This window comes from Passer domesticus, chromosome 3 (assembly GCF_036417665.1).
Source record: "Passer domesticus isolate bPasDom1 chromosome 3, bPasDom1.hap1, whole genome shotgun sequence".
Classification (NCBI taxonomy): Eukaryota; Metazoa; Chordata; class Aves; order Passeriformes; family Passeridae; genus Passer; species Passer domesticus.
In genome coordinates this window covers 25,119,910-25,134,493 of record NC_087476.1, presented here as the reverse complement: position 1 = coordinate 25,134,493, position 14,584 = coordinate 25,119,910, and the positions used below count along the sequence as shown (strand labels likewise).

Sequence of the window (14,584 nt, the reverse complement as noted above, 5' to 3'; positions counted from 1 at the left end):
GGAGGTCATTCTTCCCCTGTACTCGGCACTGGTGAGGCCACACCTAGAGTGCTGTGTCCAGTTCTGGGCCCCTCAGTTTAGGAGGGACGCTGAGATGCTTGAGCGTGTCCAAAGGAGAGCAACGAGGCTGGTGAGGGGCTTGGAACACAAGCCATATGAGGAACGACTAAGAGAGCTGGGTTTGTTTAGCCTGGAGAAGAGAAGACTCAGAGGTGACCTTATCACTCTCTACAACTTCCTGAAGGGTGGCTGTAGTGAGCTGGGGGTCAGTCTCTTTCTCCGAGCAACAACAGATAGAACAAGAGGACACAGTCTCAAGCTGCGCCAAGGGAGATACAGGTTAGACCTAAGGAGGAAGTTTTTCACAGAAAGAGTGGTCAAACACTGGAATCATCTGCCCAGGGAGGTGGTAGAGTCACCATCCCTGGATGTGTTTAAAAGGAGACTAGATGTGGCACTTAGTGCCATGACCTAGTTGAGGTATAAGATAGGATGGGTTGGACTCGATGATCTTGAAGGTCTCTTCCAACCTAGAGATTCTGTGATTCTGTGATTCTGTGATAAGTTGGACAGTGGTTTTCACCAAAAGAAATCTTGATGTGATGTGATGTTTTTCAACATTACAGATGTGCACTGAAGGCTGCTGGAGCATTCCTGATGCCTCTCTGTACCCCAGGACAGCCAGCAAATGCTGCTTTCACATGTCCCTCTCCCACAATGCAGTATTAGTGTTTCTGTGGAGCGGCTCCTTCCCCAGAGTTTCTTTGCAGGCCCCTGCTTTCCCCTTCCCCTTCTGAGCATCTGCCTCTTTCCTGCAGCTTCTCTCATTCCTGCAGATCAGGGAGGCTCATCCCTGCAGATACCTGTGGGTAGGTACTTGCTGAAGGATGAGCAGAGATGAAGGGGCACAGTGCAGTTGAAGGAAGGCATTTGTGGTTTCTGCAGGGCTGGTGACAGGAGAGCAGTGCCAGTGAGTAGGATCCCAGTGTCTGCACCTGACCTGAAATATCTGTGCTCATGACACAGAGCACATTCAGTTCACATTCAAGGCAGTGTGTTCTTAAAATATATTTTTTTAAAATTTAGTGTGCTGTTTTAATTTCATTAAAAAGTTACAGCATTTATAGTAGCTGGCCCTGTACTCACTTTTTAGTGAAGACTGATAGCAGTGAAGTCACCAAGTTACCTGTTTTCTATTTTCCTTTCACATAAATTCCGTGGGTGTTATGTAAGTAGCTGTTTAGACAATCACAGAGGTGACAAACAGCAAAACTTGGTTCATGTTCTATTTTGTAATTAGTTAATGTGCTATTTTGTTAAATTTTCTTTTGCAAAAGTATTCCTTATAATTTGGTTTCTTGGATTTTTTTTGGTTGTTGGTGGGAAGAATCAAAAGGATTTTAGAGTTTTTTAGGATCAGCTGTGTGCTTTTTTATATGTATATCAGCTCTACTGTGGTTTATCTAGGGTTTTTTTCAGTTATAGGCTAACATTTTTCTGATATTCTAAAAACATGCAGTTGTCCTTCAGTCACCTGCAACTTCCCACATAGATTTGATTTCACGTGTTATTCTTTGATATTGCTCAATTTGGGCTCATGAGGCACATGTTTTACCCTACAGTAAAACCTGGCCGTGGAAAAGGCTGTAAGGGATTTTAGAATGATCAATTGTACAAACCACCACCAAACCAAATAATCTACGTAAATTGCCTAACTCGACTGTGGTAATATTCTTTTATGTATGACAAGCCTAATACTTATACACAGCTTCATAGTGTAAAATAGATCCTTTTTCAAACAGCTAGAATAAAAACCTGCCACTTAATCTGTTTGAATGAAGGTGGTATCCCTTCATTCAAACAGATTGTGTGGCACACACAGTGTTTGTGTAGCAGAACTGGAAAAGTTCTGGGTCTTATGTCCTATCCCATAGACTCCAAGGTATGTCTGATTTCTTACCCATTCTGACACAAGGTAATATGAATAACAAAATATGGCTCTACCTTGCAATTATCTGTAATCTGAAGGAGAGATTTAATAACAGAATAATTATGCTTTAATAATTATGCTTTAATAATTATGGTCTTGCTTTATTAAATTTAAGGAATTACATTAGGTGGGAGTAGAATTTCCTAGAAGTTGACTGCTCTGCAGTGAAATGAATTCATCCTGAAAATTGCGTTTTACATTGAAGGATGAGATGAGAGAATACAAAAGAAATTCTGTAGACTTTCTTTTGCAGTCTTGAAATTAATGGATCTCTAATACAGTGCTCCAAAAATGTATATTTACCAGTACGATATCTTTTTTTTTCATTAAGCATAATGAGTGAATCTTTCTGAATTAAAATAAATGAGTCAAATAATATTTTTAACAGCAATATGAGACTTAAATTACATGTTTGCTTAACATGGGGTTCTGTTTCATAAACCATGATAGCAAAGGAGGCATAAACAGAGGAAAAAAATCAAAAGTTGAAGTTGTATGTAATCTTGGATGTTTCAATACACTGTCTGCAGGGCTTGGCTTTGCTGGGGAAGGGCTGGGGCTTGCTGAGACTCTGGCTGCTAGTGTCAGTCTCAGTCCTGGGGCAGAGGAGTGGGCATTGTCCCAGACTCCCTAAAGCAGCCAGGTGTGGGGCTGAGACTGAAGTAGCACCTCCCCACCAGTAATACATAAACACTTGCCATATTTTGGATCTTTTGGTAATGTCTTTTGGTAATGGCTACAGAGTGGGATAGTGGGATAGTGTTCGAACAAGTGTGACTAGGAATGTAACCTACTTGGGAATGTGCCTAGCAGGAGAAGTGTATAAATGCACCTTGGTGAGAACTGAGCTTCCACAAAAAGGCTGGTGAGTGTTGTTGAGTTTAGAATCTCAATTTTGGGCTTACGTGACTGACACTTTTTGAGTCAATGGTTCATTGAGGAGTGGCCATATCTAGTCTTACAGATTTGATTCAGACATGTTCCTCAGACGTGGTTTCTAAACTGCAGAAGCTTGGAATTTTTTTGCAATATAATAACACTGTATTTTCTTTTCACTTTTCCCCATCTAGTTTTGTATCAAGACCCTGAGAATAAAATACACATGGCACAGATTGTAACATTTTTTCAGATGCTGTTAGCGCTGCTACTTCATGATTATATCTCAGCTGAAGATGGTGAAACGAGAGCAAGTAAGTCTTAATTTTTGCATTTCAGATAAGTGCAATTTCAAAGCATGCGTCAAAATTTTAGTGTCCATTTTGGTGTTCACATGTACCCTTCTGTTGATGGTTATTTTATTCCAATATAATTTTCCTGGTGAAAATCTGATAATATAAAAATAAAATACAAATAGCTTAAATATCTTATTTCTTCATTAGGAAGGGAATGTATTTACTTATGTCTTGGAAATGCCCACAGTGACAGATGGAACTGTAAAGCTCCAGTCTTGATTTAAAATTGAGTCTTGAGTATTTGTATTTCCATTGCTTCAGAAGTCATGTTCTGAATAGCTTAGTGTTATGTGAGAAACTAAATAGGGAAGAATAAAGGTTCTGTGAGAGGATACTAACTCCAGTTCTGGGACATACCTTCTTGCACATTCTTCAAAATTAGCATCTCAAACCCTATCAAACCATTTTAATACTCTAAATCTTCTTTATGGAAGAGAAAACATTAAAGCAAAGTAGCTTTCCTAAAGACAAAGTGACTCAATAAAAAGTGTAGAGGACTTGTCTCTAGCTGCAGTGATACTTCCAGGGTAGATAATTTTCCTCTAGTTTTGCTCTCAATCCAGCAATTTTCAGTATTTTAGAACAAACCCCATAAACTTCCTTTTGGTGTTTAGAGAGACTTTTTTTTTTCAGCCTACCTGCTCTAGGAGTATCCATCAAAATGAATACTCTGCTTTTAGCAGTGTCTAATGATAATGAGTGCCTCCCACCTGCAATTACTCTGATTCATATCCCTGGACCACTGAGCGATGTGCTCAGCGTGCCCTTTGCTCCTTCTCCCAGTGTCTTTTCTCTTCACCACCACCTGCATTGCAAAAGCATTTCTCCAGCAGATTGTGGTCACTTGCTTTCAAGGAAGGTAAAATCTTGTCTTGATCAGAAGTGTCCATAGGCAGATTTCAGGGTAGGGCAAAGCTCTCCTCCCTGTGGTGGAGCTGCAGACTTTCAGAAAACAAAAGGACAGTAAGCCTCATGGTCTCATGTGCCGTGAGATCAAACAATCCCTCCTGCTTTTGGCCATGTCCTTGGCACCTCATGTGTCAGTCACTAAAACCTCTTTCACAGTCAATGCAAGGTGATTCCCTCCTTTAGTAAGTTACACCTCCATCTGAGAATGGGCATATAGCATGGAAGGACTTTCCTATAAAAATGCTTGTGTCTCTCCATGGCCTGTAGTTGGCAAATTCATGACTACAGCTAGGAGAGCTGAATCCATGCCTAAGTCATCATGCAGTTACACTGTAGTTATTAAATGCTTATGTAATTCTATATTCTGGAGGTTGAGCTCATTCACTGAACACTTTTGTTCTGTAAAAATCAGAATATGCTACCAGCCATATTCAATTGAGACTCAGGATTTTATAATTCTAGTTCTGTAAATGCCATGTAGCAATGTACAAAGTCAATTAAAAGGTATTTGTAAAAGTTTTATGGAGTATTCAGGCTATAGCCTTCCTCTGCAGTGTGCTTGATTTGCTAACAAAAAGGAGTTTTTATGTTTATCATCTCTGCAGATGAGATATGAAAAGACCCAATATATATTCCTCTCTGTTTATTGAATAGAATGCAATTGCCAGCTAAAGAACTGAATTCCAGAATTTTTCATAGTTCCTGGTGCTAATGTAAAAAACAGAAAATTATGTGGCTTTCAGGTACCAAGTTGGATCTGCGTAGCTTACACAAACAATCTTACACAAGTTTGCCCTGATGAACTCTGCTATTTTTTTTTTCATCTAGAATGCATACGTCAGTATAGATCCTAATATAAACACTAATTGATAAGAAAAACTTTTACTCTGGGGAGAGAAGGTGAAAGTGTTCATTAAAATATTTGAGTTCTTTTTTTTTTTTCAGGTTGCCGAACTGCTCCGGCAGATTTAGTTTTTATCTTGGACGGCTCTTACAGTGTTGGCCCAGAAAACTTTGAAATAATCAAAAGTTGGCTTGTCAATATTACAAGAAATTTTGACATAGGGCCAAAGTTTATTCAAGTTGGAGTTGTGCAGTACAGTGATTACCCTGTACTTGAAATTCCCCTTGGAACTCATGAATCCACTGAGAACCTCATCAGGGAAATGGAGTCCATACATTATCTGGGAGGAAATACAAGAACAGGAAGAGCTATTCAGTTTGCCTTTGACCATCTTTTTGCAAAATCTTCACGATTTTTAACAAAAATAGCAGTGGTTCTCACTGATGGAAAGTCCCAAGACGAAGTCAAAGATGTAGCAGCAGAAGCAAGGAAAAATAAGATCACTTTGTTTGCAATTGGTGTTGGCTCAGAGATTGAGGAGGATGAACTTAAAGCTATTGCCAATAAACCTTCATCAACTTATGTGTTTTATGTTGAAGACTATATTGCAATATCAAGAATTAAAGAAGTTATAAAACAGAAACTCTGTGAAGGTGAGTATAAAATATTTAGGTGTGAAAAATGTAGTTCTGTACATATATTTTCAAATTTCACAAGCAGAATGCATGATTAAGGTAACCTAAGGGACCTGATGCTCTTTACTGTGATCTTCTTTCTTTTTGATCTTGTTTGTGGAAATTCCTTCCAAAATGTTATTTTCTCTGTCGAACAAAGAGGTATATTTGGTAAAGGTATGGTGGTTTAACACAGTACGTGTTTAATTTCAATATGTATACTTTTACCCTAAGCCCAAATTTCTTTTCATTGATGAAGTTTAAAAACACTAAAATATTTCAGCAATTCCCATAGTGAAAGAATATAGAGTTTACTTTATTGATTTCCTAGTTGCAACTGATATTCACGCACAATCCAGCATTTCTTCTAGGGAGGTGAGAGGACAGCCTGGCATTACAACAGGAGTTCTTCTGAATACTACTTCTAGTAGGTATTGAAACCCAGAAGAAAGACTCCTGGCAAAAATCATAGAATCGTGGAGTGGTTTGGATTCTAGGGGACCTTAAAGATCATCTGGTTCCAACCCCCCTGCCATGGGCAGGGACACCTTTCAGCAGATCAGGTTGCTTTGAGCCCTATCCAGCCTGGCCTTGAACACTTCCAGGGATGAGGCATCCAACTTCTCTGGGCAACCTGTTCCAATGCATTAACACCCTGACTGTAAAGAATTTATTCCTAATATCTAATCCAAACCTACCCTCCTTCGGTTTAAAGCCATTCCCTCTTGTCCTGTCACTACATGCCCTTCTGAAAAGCCCTTCTCCAGGTGTCCTGTAAGGCTTCTCTAGGTACTGGAAGGATGCCCTAAGGTCTCCCCACATCCTTGTCTTCTCCTGGCTGAACAACCCCAACTTTCTCAGCCTTTTTCCACAGGAGGCTCCAGCCTTCACTTTAACTTTGTGGCTTCCTCTGGATTTGCTCCAGCAGGTCCACATCCTTCTTATGTTGTGGCCCCAGAGCTGGACACAGCACTCCAGGTAGGGGCTTATGAGAGTGGCATAGATGTCTGGAGTTGTAGCAAGCAGTTATGATGTTTTTTAGCAGAATTTTATAGAAGAGTTAGCCAAGACCAACATTGTCAAGTGAGTCTTTTAACAGCATTACTGCACTGAGTTTCTGAAATTTTGTAAAACAATGGCTTTCTTTTATGTATAAAAAAGATAGCAAATTGCTCCTAAAATGTATCACTCAGACTCTAGAATGTCAGTGGCATTTTGTACATGTTTTATTATCAAGAATTGATGAAAGTCCTATTTCAGTTTTACCATATCTCTGTACTTAGTAAGAGTGAAAAATAGATTTTGTTTGCTCTGACTTTGCATATCAACTTCATTGAAAAAAATCTGGTAATGCTTTTGTTGAGGATAGTAGTGTTTATTTCTTGCTACATTAAATGAAAATCTAGTAATTCCTTGTGGCTGATGTAGTAAGGTGGTCAGTCCAAAAATTAAATCAGCTAAGTGGAGCTAAATTCTTTAATAGAACTCCATGCAGGGAGAAATTCCCCTAAATTAATACTAAATAAACACAGCATTTGCTTTGACTAAAGTTTTAGAAGTGTCATTATAGTTCATCAAGATGGATTTTCAGCTTTCAGCATCAAGTTAACTAGTATCCTTTAAATTCTTCTGTGGTATTTCACATGATTTACAGCAGTAATCTGTGAATGTTGTCTATTTATACACTTACTCTTCCACTTGAAGTGGCCCTTTGCTTTGTGTCCTTTATGTTGTGCACTTCCCCTGTTCTAGCATTTAGATGCTTCTCTCGCCAAGCAATTAATGCCACTTGGCAGCTTCATTTCTAACCACAGTCTTTACCAGGTGAACTCCAAGACTGATAAGTTGGAATTTTTATAGCTAAGTTGTGCATTATTTTATTTATTTATTGATCTATTTGTTTACTGATTATTGTGTTAAGATTGACTTTGGCTGAGGGAGAGGAAATTCCATGAGTGCCGAGTAACAATGGTATGCTGTGATCAATCACATGAAACTGCCTGAAAATTTTGCAATTCTGTCTTCATGGTCTTTGTGTAAATGTCTAGCTTTTTCTGTATGGAATTTTAAAATCCATTCTGAAGTAAAAATGTAAACAAAAAGGTCGCAGGGGCAGTATTTTCTTTCTGGACAATGAAGACTGAGGTTTGGTGGTTCTTGGAGCAAGTATTGCTCTTAGGAACAGGCTTGCAGGTGGTGTCTAGTGTGCCTTTTGGGTACTCTAGTGTTTCTTTTAGAGTACATCAGGGGAATAAAGATTTCATGAACCTGTCAGCCAGAATTGAATGAAACATTTAAGGAATATTTCATATTTATTATTTATTCTGAAAGTCAAGTGTTCCTGTACTATCAATATACTATAGAAAAAAAAATTGCGTGTCAGGAATGCATTCAGAAAGAAAACCTAGCACAAACCTTAGAAGTTTGTCTGGAGGGTGCATAGAAAAGCTGCTTTTTCCCAGATACTGGGATTTAACAACATAAAGTTATTTCACTCTTTAGGAAGGAAAATAAACATCTGAAAGCTATGTAAAAACACTGAAAGGCTACAAGATTTCAGAAAAGGCTGGAGAGTTGAAGAGACTGGTACTATGGACTAGAAATACAATCCTACTTCCCATGGAAAATAGCTCTTAATTTTGCCACTAATTTCTGCATGTTGTAGAATGGCTCAGTTAGTTATCAAAATAGAAGATCCAGAAAGGATCTACCTGACTGGGAATTTTTCATGTAATTCACGAATCTGCCACTGGAAAGAAAAAATAGTTTCCCAGTGTGTAATTTTACACATGCTTAATGTGTTTGGTTGGTATTGGTTTGGAACAGTTATTTTGGTCCTGATCCATAATAATGGCACTCTTATATAAAATATTTCTATTTCTGCCTTTAGTTGTTGATTTTAAACCAAAGTTTTAATATTCTAACTGATAGGAGACCCTATACTTGTCAGTGTATGTGTATGTGATTATCTGTAATCTCTGTAAATTGTGATGTGACCATCATCCAGCTTTGCTATAAATGAATTTAGAAAATAGTTCCATGATAACAATGCACACTTGAAGAAACCTGAAAAAAACACTATTACCCTTACTTAATAGCATAAATATGTTGACTTAAATCTGTGTTTTGAGAAGAATGAGAGGGAATGTTTTGTTGGACTTTGTATTTTTTTTCTTTGAAAGCATTCAGGATGCAGACATTTTAATTTCCAAAATGTGTGCAGAGTTCTTGCGATTCTTTCTTGTAGAACAGACAGATAATTTATTTTTAATTTAGAAATCAGGTCTCATTTTGCTGTAGAGAGGAAAAGAAAACTAAGGGGAGTTTATGTGGCCTCTTGCTGCTGCCCCTGTGACAATCCCCATGATTGCTCTTTCCCATGACAGACAGGTTGTGCTGAAACTTAGCAAAATTTTCTTGGAGCATATATATCCTGCCTCCCCAGCCAGAATGGGGGAGCTTCTGACTGCCCTGGGTTGGTTAGAACGGGAAGTCATGCAGTGTTTCTCATACTGTGAAAAGAAGCCAGTCTAGACCTTTGAGCTGATATTCCCTGGCACAGAGACAGGAGTTCTCCAGCCCATGGCTGGTCCAGATGGAGATAGAAGAATTCTCCATCCCTTCATTGGAATGTATTCCTAATCTCTTCCCTGTCTACGAACTTCTGCTTTTCTGAAGAAACGGTAGGAAGTGAATAATAATATTTATTATAAGCAGTTTAGCATAATTTTAATTAAACAAAAAACTTTATTTTGTATTGATTTGTTACCCTAATGTTTGTTTTAGTATTAAGTTTCACTGTCCTATCTCTTTTTCTTTCATTTTTTCTTTTTTTTGAGAAAACTTAGGTTGTAACAGCAAATATATCACACACACTATTTTTCCATTGAGTATAACTTCAAGCAGATTTCAGTGTAACAGGAAAAACAGCTCAGAGTCCATTTTGAGTTAAATTAATGAAAATAAAAGTCAGAGATAATTTTAACTTTTTCCATTTTCAAACTGATTTTATAGTTGGGAAGGATGCTGAATTCAAATTGTTAGTGCATTTTGGAAATTAATATCTATAATTTTATATAATTTTGGAAACATGCAATTTTAGAAATGAAATTCAATATATTTATTAGCCAGATACTGTAATACTCTTTAACTACAATTAGTGACATACAATTAGTGACAATTCAAAGTAGCATGTGAATGTAATTGCAGTAAAATATGACATCTTAATATTCTTGCTTTAAGTTCCTGAGGATCCTGCAAACCACTTTTCTCATGTTGTACTTAACTGACAGTTCTCAGCTCTCTTTTTATTTCTTGAAAGGCAGATAAAAAAATTAGTTGGGTGGAAGGCTACTCTTCTTGGAAGTCTTAAGTCATGTTTTGGACAGTCCTTGCATTTATTACTTTTCAGAATCTGTTTGTCCAACGAGAATTCCAGTGGCAGCTCGAGATGAAAAAGGATTTGACATTCTTGTAGGATTAGGTGTGAAGAAAAAAGTTAAAAAGAGAATTCAAATATCAACCACTAATGCAAAAGCTTATGAAGTAACCTCACGTGTTGACCTCTCAGAATTAACAAGGTATTGAATTTTATAAATATGCTTCTATATTCAGTAAGATTTTTTTTGTTCCTTTAAATGAGAAGGACTTATTTTAGGATTTATATGAATGTTCAAGTACTGTCTTGTTTTTTCCACCCTTTCCCCTTATTTAGGAATGTGTTTCCAGAAGGTCTCCCTCCATCCTATGTGTTTGTTTCCACTCAGAGATTTAAAGTAAAAAAGACATGGGATTTGTGGAGAATCCTGAGTCTAGATAAGAGACCACAGATAGCAGTCACTGTTAATGGAGAAGAGAAAACATTATCATTCACTACAACAAGTTTAATAAATGGCACACAAGTTATTACATTTGCTGCACCTCATGTAAAGGTAAGGAGTATGTCACTATCATGCTGGAATACTTCTTTAAGTACACGTTGTTCCACTATTACCCTCTTTGAGCAAACCAGTTTTATTGTTTTGTAGTACAATCTGAAGGTTGTCTTTCAGTCTTTTTCAGTAACTTCCAGGGGAGTGTTCCACTCTTCTAAGAAAGATTGTCTTAGCTGCAGATGAGACAGAGGAATGGAGATTGAATAACCCTATTCTTGCATTTGTAGCAGGAATATGTGCAGCTCAGAGATTGTCCTTCCTGCCACAGGGAGTCTTATTTAAGTGAACAGAGAGGGCTATTTCAGCAGAGACTGGGAAAGATTTGCTGCTGGAGCACTTCATGGCCAAGTGGGTTCAACTTTTCTGCGAAGTGGAGGCCTGCATTCAAATCCCCACCCCAAATCAGGCTGAAGGAATTTTAAATATAAATCCTCAGTGAAGGAAGGACTCCTATCCAAGGAATAGGTCTTAACTACTAAGCTTTTTCTAGGTTGAGGCATTTTATTCTTCTGTTACTGGATGGAGAATTTTTGCTTTTTCTTTCCAAACTTCCTCTACCTTTTAATAATTATTAGTAGGCAAAATATTTTTTTATTATTTTATGAAGCTGTCTTAAACTTGATTTACTGGAAACTGTAAGAAAATTCAGTTTTAAGTCAATACTCTATTTATCTATTTCTTGGAGCTGCACAAACAAATCAATCTTAATCATGCAGTCCCAGGCATCAATGAACTTCACCATGATAACACAACTTCCGTGTTTTGTTTGTTTGCTTTTGTTTCTCCATGCCTGCCTTGCTATTATGGAGAACAACAGTTTCATAGCTTTTTTAGACCTGTGTGTCTCTAAACACAGTATAAATGTCAAGACACTCATAATGAACATTTTTCTTTAATAAACCTTTATGATAATTTGTCACCTGTCAATTTATCACAAGTACCAATTTTTTTTCATCATGATTGATGATCTGAAATGTTTGAGACATTATACCAGTCTGATAAATAGGCTTATGGCTGCATATTTTAAACAAATACAGGTTTGAGCTTGTTCATGATCATAGACTAAAAGAAATAAGGTCTATGTGAGTTATAAAATAATTCTGAAATAGAGATTAATTATTACCAATTGTCGTATTTTCAATTACAATATTATTTGGGAATGCTTTATTTGCCTATATAGTTTATATGTATGTAAAACCTGCAGCCTTGATCCTCTCAACCATTAACAGCAGTTTGAGTGTTGAACTGCAGTTTTATCGTTATTTAAATTGAAGGCATTTTGTTTAAACAATGCTGTTTTCTTCATTTTTCTTAGACATTGTTTGATGAAGGCTGGCATCAAATTCGTCTCTTGGTAACAGAAGACTTTGTAACTTTGTATATAGATGGCCAAGAAATTGAAACAAAGCCATTGCATCCTGTTTTAGGTATTTACATCAGTGGCCTAACCCAAATAGGGAAGTATTCTGGAAAGGAGGAAACAGTACAGGTAAGCATATGCTAAAACTACAATAATTCAGTAATTCTGTTGTAGGTTAACGTTGCATTGGTGGCTTCTGTTTTCTTGAGCTTATTCTTCTAACTTAGCCTGAAATTTAGTATACAAAATTAATACTTTAGAGAGAATAAAAATGGTCAGCAGCACTTAGCGCAGGTGATCTGTCATGTGACATGGATGCTTAACTGGTCTCATTGATTCCAAGGACAAATTTGATGCAACATGGTTGCCTGAATTTGGGAAACAGTGTCTCAAAGTAAGGAATTTCCTCTGCTTGACATTTGCATATGTCCTTCCATCAGTGTATATATGGGTGATCCTGGTAAAAGAGGAAAATTTTGGTCAGGTTTCTTTCTCCTTGCTTTGCAGTCACAATAGTTTATGCTAGAAGAACTGACAGTGGTTTCATTTTGTTTTGGAATGTAGCAACAAAGCAGAATAGCAAAAACTTTTGTTTACCTGATGCCAGTGTTTTTATTCTATGTTTTTTAAAGATTTATACTGTATACTAAACACTAAGCATTAGGGATGCCTTCAGAAGCTTCACCAGAATTTAATAATCTTATATCTAATATGAGCATGTTTGTGTAGAAGCATCTTCCCAAGTCTGTTAAGGTAAAAAGAAAGAGGTTGGGCTTGCCTGTGTTATTAACTTGTTTCCTCAATGATATTGGCAGCCAGTGTAGTTTATGCTGCATGTGTTTGGATTAATTCCCAGGGAGTATGGATGATGATTCCTGTTATTTAAAAAAAAAAATTCATGGATTGATTATTTTATTTAAATAATTCTGTTACAGTATGTTTAATTCGTTGTGCATATTAATCATTGTGAGTAGCCTAAAAATATTTCTGCATAGTTAATTGATTTTTAACAGTGAAAACACAGACCTCTGAAGAGTCTTTTATGTTTTGAATCACAGTTTGATATCCAAAAACTGCGAATCTACTGTGATCCAGAGCAAAATAATCGAGAAACAGTCTGTGAGATCCCAGGATTTGTGAGTATGATAGATGAACTTTTGAGGACTACTTGGTATTTTTTTACAAATCACTGTTTAATGATGATTTAATGAATTTTTTAAATAGATTAAACTACATTGATTCAGCTGGTGCAAATACATGTTTGTTATCTATGCAATATCAAGTGACATGGACCTTTTCTGTTTCAGCCTTATTTTCTCACAAAGTTCTTTACAAATTGTTTTAGTTTAAGTATTTAATGGTGCATTTTTGATATATATGACTATAGAAGGATCTCAGAATCCTCTCCTAAAATTTCAGATTTTAAACATGATAGAATAATGAAACTTCTAGGTTTTTTCAGTGTAAAATTCTTTAAATATGACTTTTGAACTTTTCTGACATACTCCTTGCTTCTTGTCAGGTCATTTAATCGGTGAAATTTTGGTATATAATAAGCAAACCTGTATTTCTAATGTATTTCTAATGTATTTAGAAATACATTAGAAATACCTCCCATTAGAAATATCTATGCTGAGGTCTAAGATAAATATCGCATTATCTGAAATATTGCCATGATTTCAAGAAATATGTTCCATGATTTCAAGAAATATGTTAAGTACAAGACAGAAATAAAATCAAGACTTTATGATTCATGTACACAATTAGCAAGTTTATGGGCACCCTTTGCCCTCTCTTGGTCTTCTTACAGTTAATTATGCAAAGCAATGTAAGACATACACAAACAGATTTTTTAAACCAGTCATGACTTAAGATTTAAGCTTTCAATTCCCATCTCAAAGCATAAGGAAGAGATTGATTTAAACATAGAAATTAAAAATAATTTTGCTTGGTGGCTAAAACAAACTGAGCTAAAGATTATCAGCTGCCAGTGTCTTACTATGTAGACCCACATTCCTCATGTTGTGATTAGATTTATTATCATTTGGCTGGTTTGACAATAGAACCATTGAATCTCCAGCATCCAGATTTTCTTTTTTGTCAGACTGGCACATATTGCCAGCTAGTCTGTTTTTCTTCTTTTTCTTTGGGACCAGTGTGTCTTATTGCATCTTTATCAGGGCTTTTTTAACTTTCAATCAAGCAGCAGGTAGGTGAATGGATTATTAACTGTTCTGAGCTCTGACTCTGTGTGTCAAGAACTAACAGCTGCAGGAATACTTCTGTAAAATTAGCTTTGAATCTTGAAGAAAATAAAGTATTTATTTAACTATTATTTGACTGCACCACATATATTTTTGTTCTTTAAAAATTAAAAGTAGGATATGAAAAGTAATCAAATGAAAAATATTTTGCACAAAGAAAGCAAACATGAAAAAGTCTTTCATAGCTTATGTTCTCTGCAATTTATCAAGGAGTTGAAGCCAAAAGATTGTTTTTTGCCATGTTAGTTTCACTGTCTGTTTTTGTAAAATAAATTTGGACTTTGCCCATGAAATTCTGGACTCCTTCAGAAAATAAAAATGTTGGATGATCTTCAAGAGGAATATGTGGTTTGTGGTTGTATTCTGTCAGAGTTCCT

At 36.5% G+C, this 14,584-nt stretch overlaps 1 protein-coding gene across 1 annotated transcript in view; it reads left to right on the top strand.

Moving 5' to 3' along the window:
- The window catches only part of COL21A1 (collagen type XXI alpha 1 chain), a 146,870-nt gene that overhangs the window by 75,233 nt on the left and 57,053 nt on the right, over positions 1–14,584 (top strand). The window contains exons 5-10 of the mRNA XM_064412261.1: positions 3,061–3,180; positions 5,077–5,628; positions 10,061–10,229; positions 10,364–10,580; positions 11,899–12,072; positions 13,002–13,079. Coding sequence (XP_064268331.1) covers positions 3,061–3,180; positions 5,077–5,628; positions 10,061–10,229; positions 10,364–10,580; positions 11,899–12,072; positions 13,002–13,079 — 1,310 coding nt within the window. The remainder of the gene's footprint in view (positions 1–3,060; positions 3,181–5,076; positions 5,629–10,060; positions 10,230–10,363; positions 10,581–11,898; positions 12,073–13,001; positions 13,080–14,584) is intronic.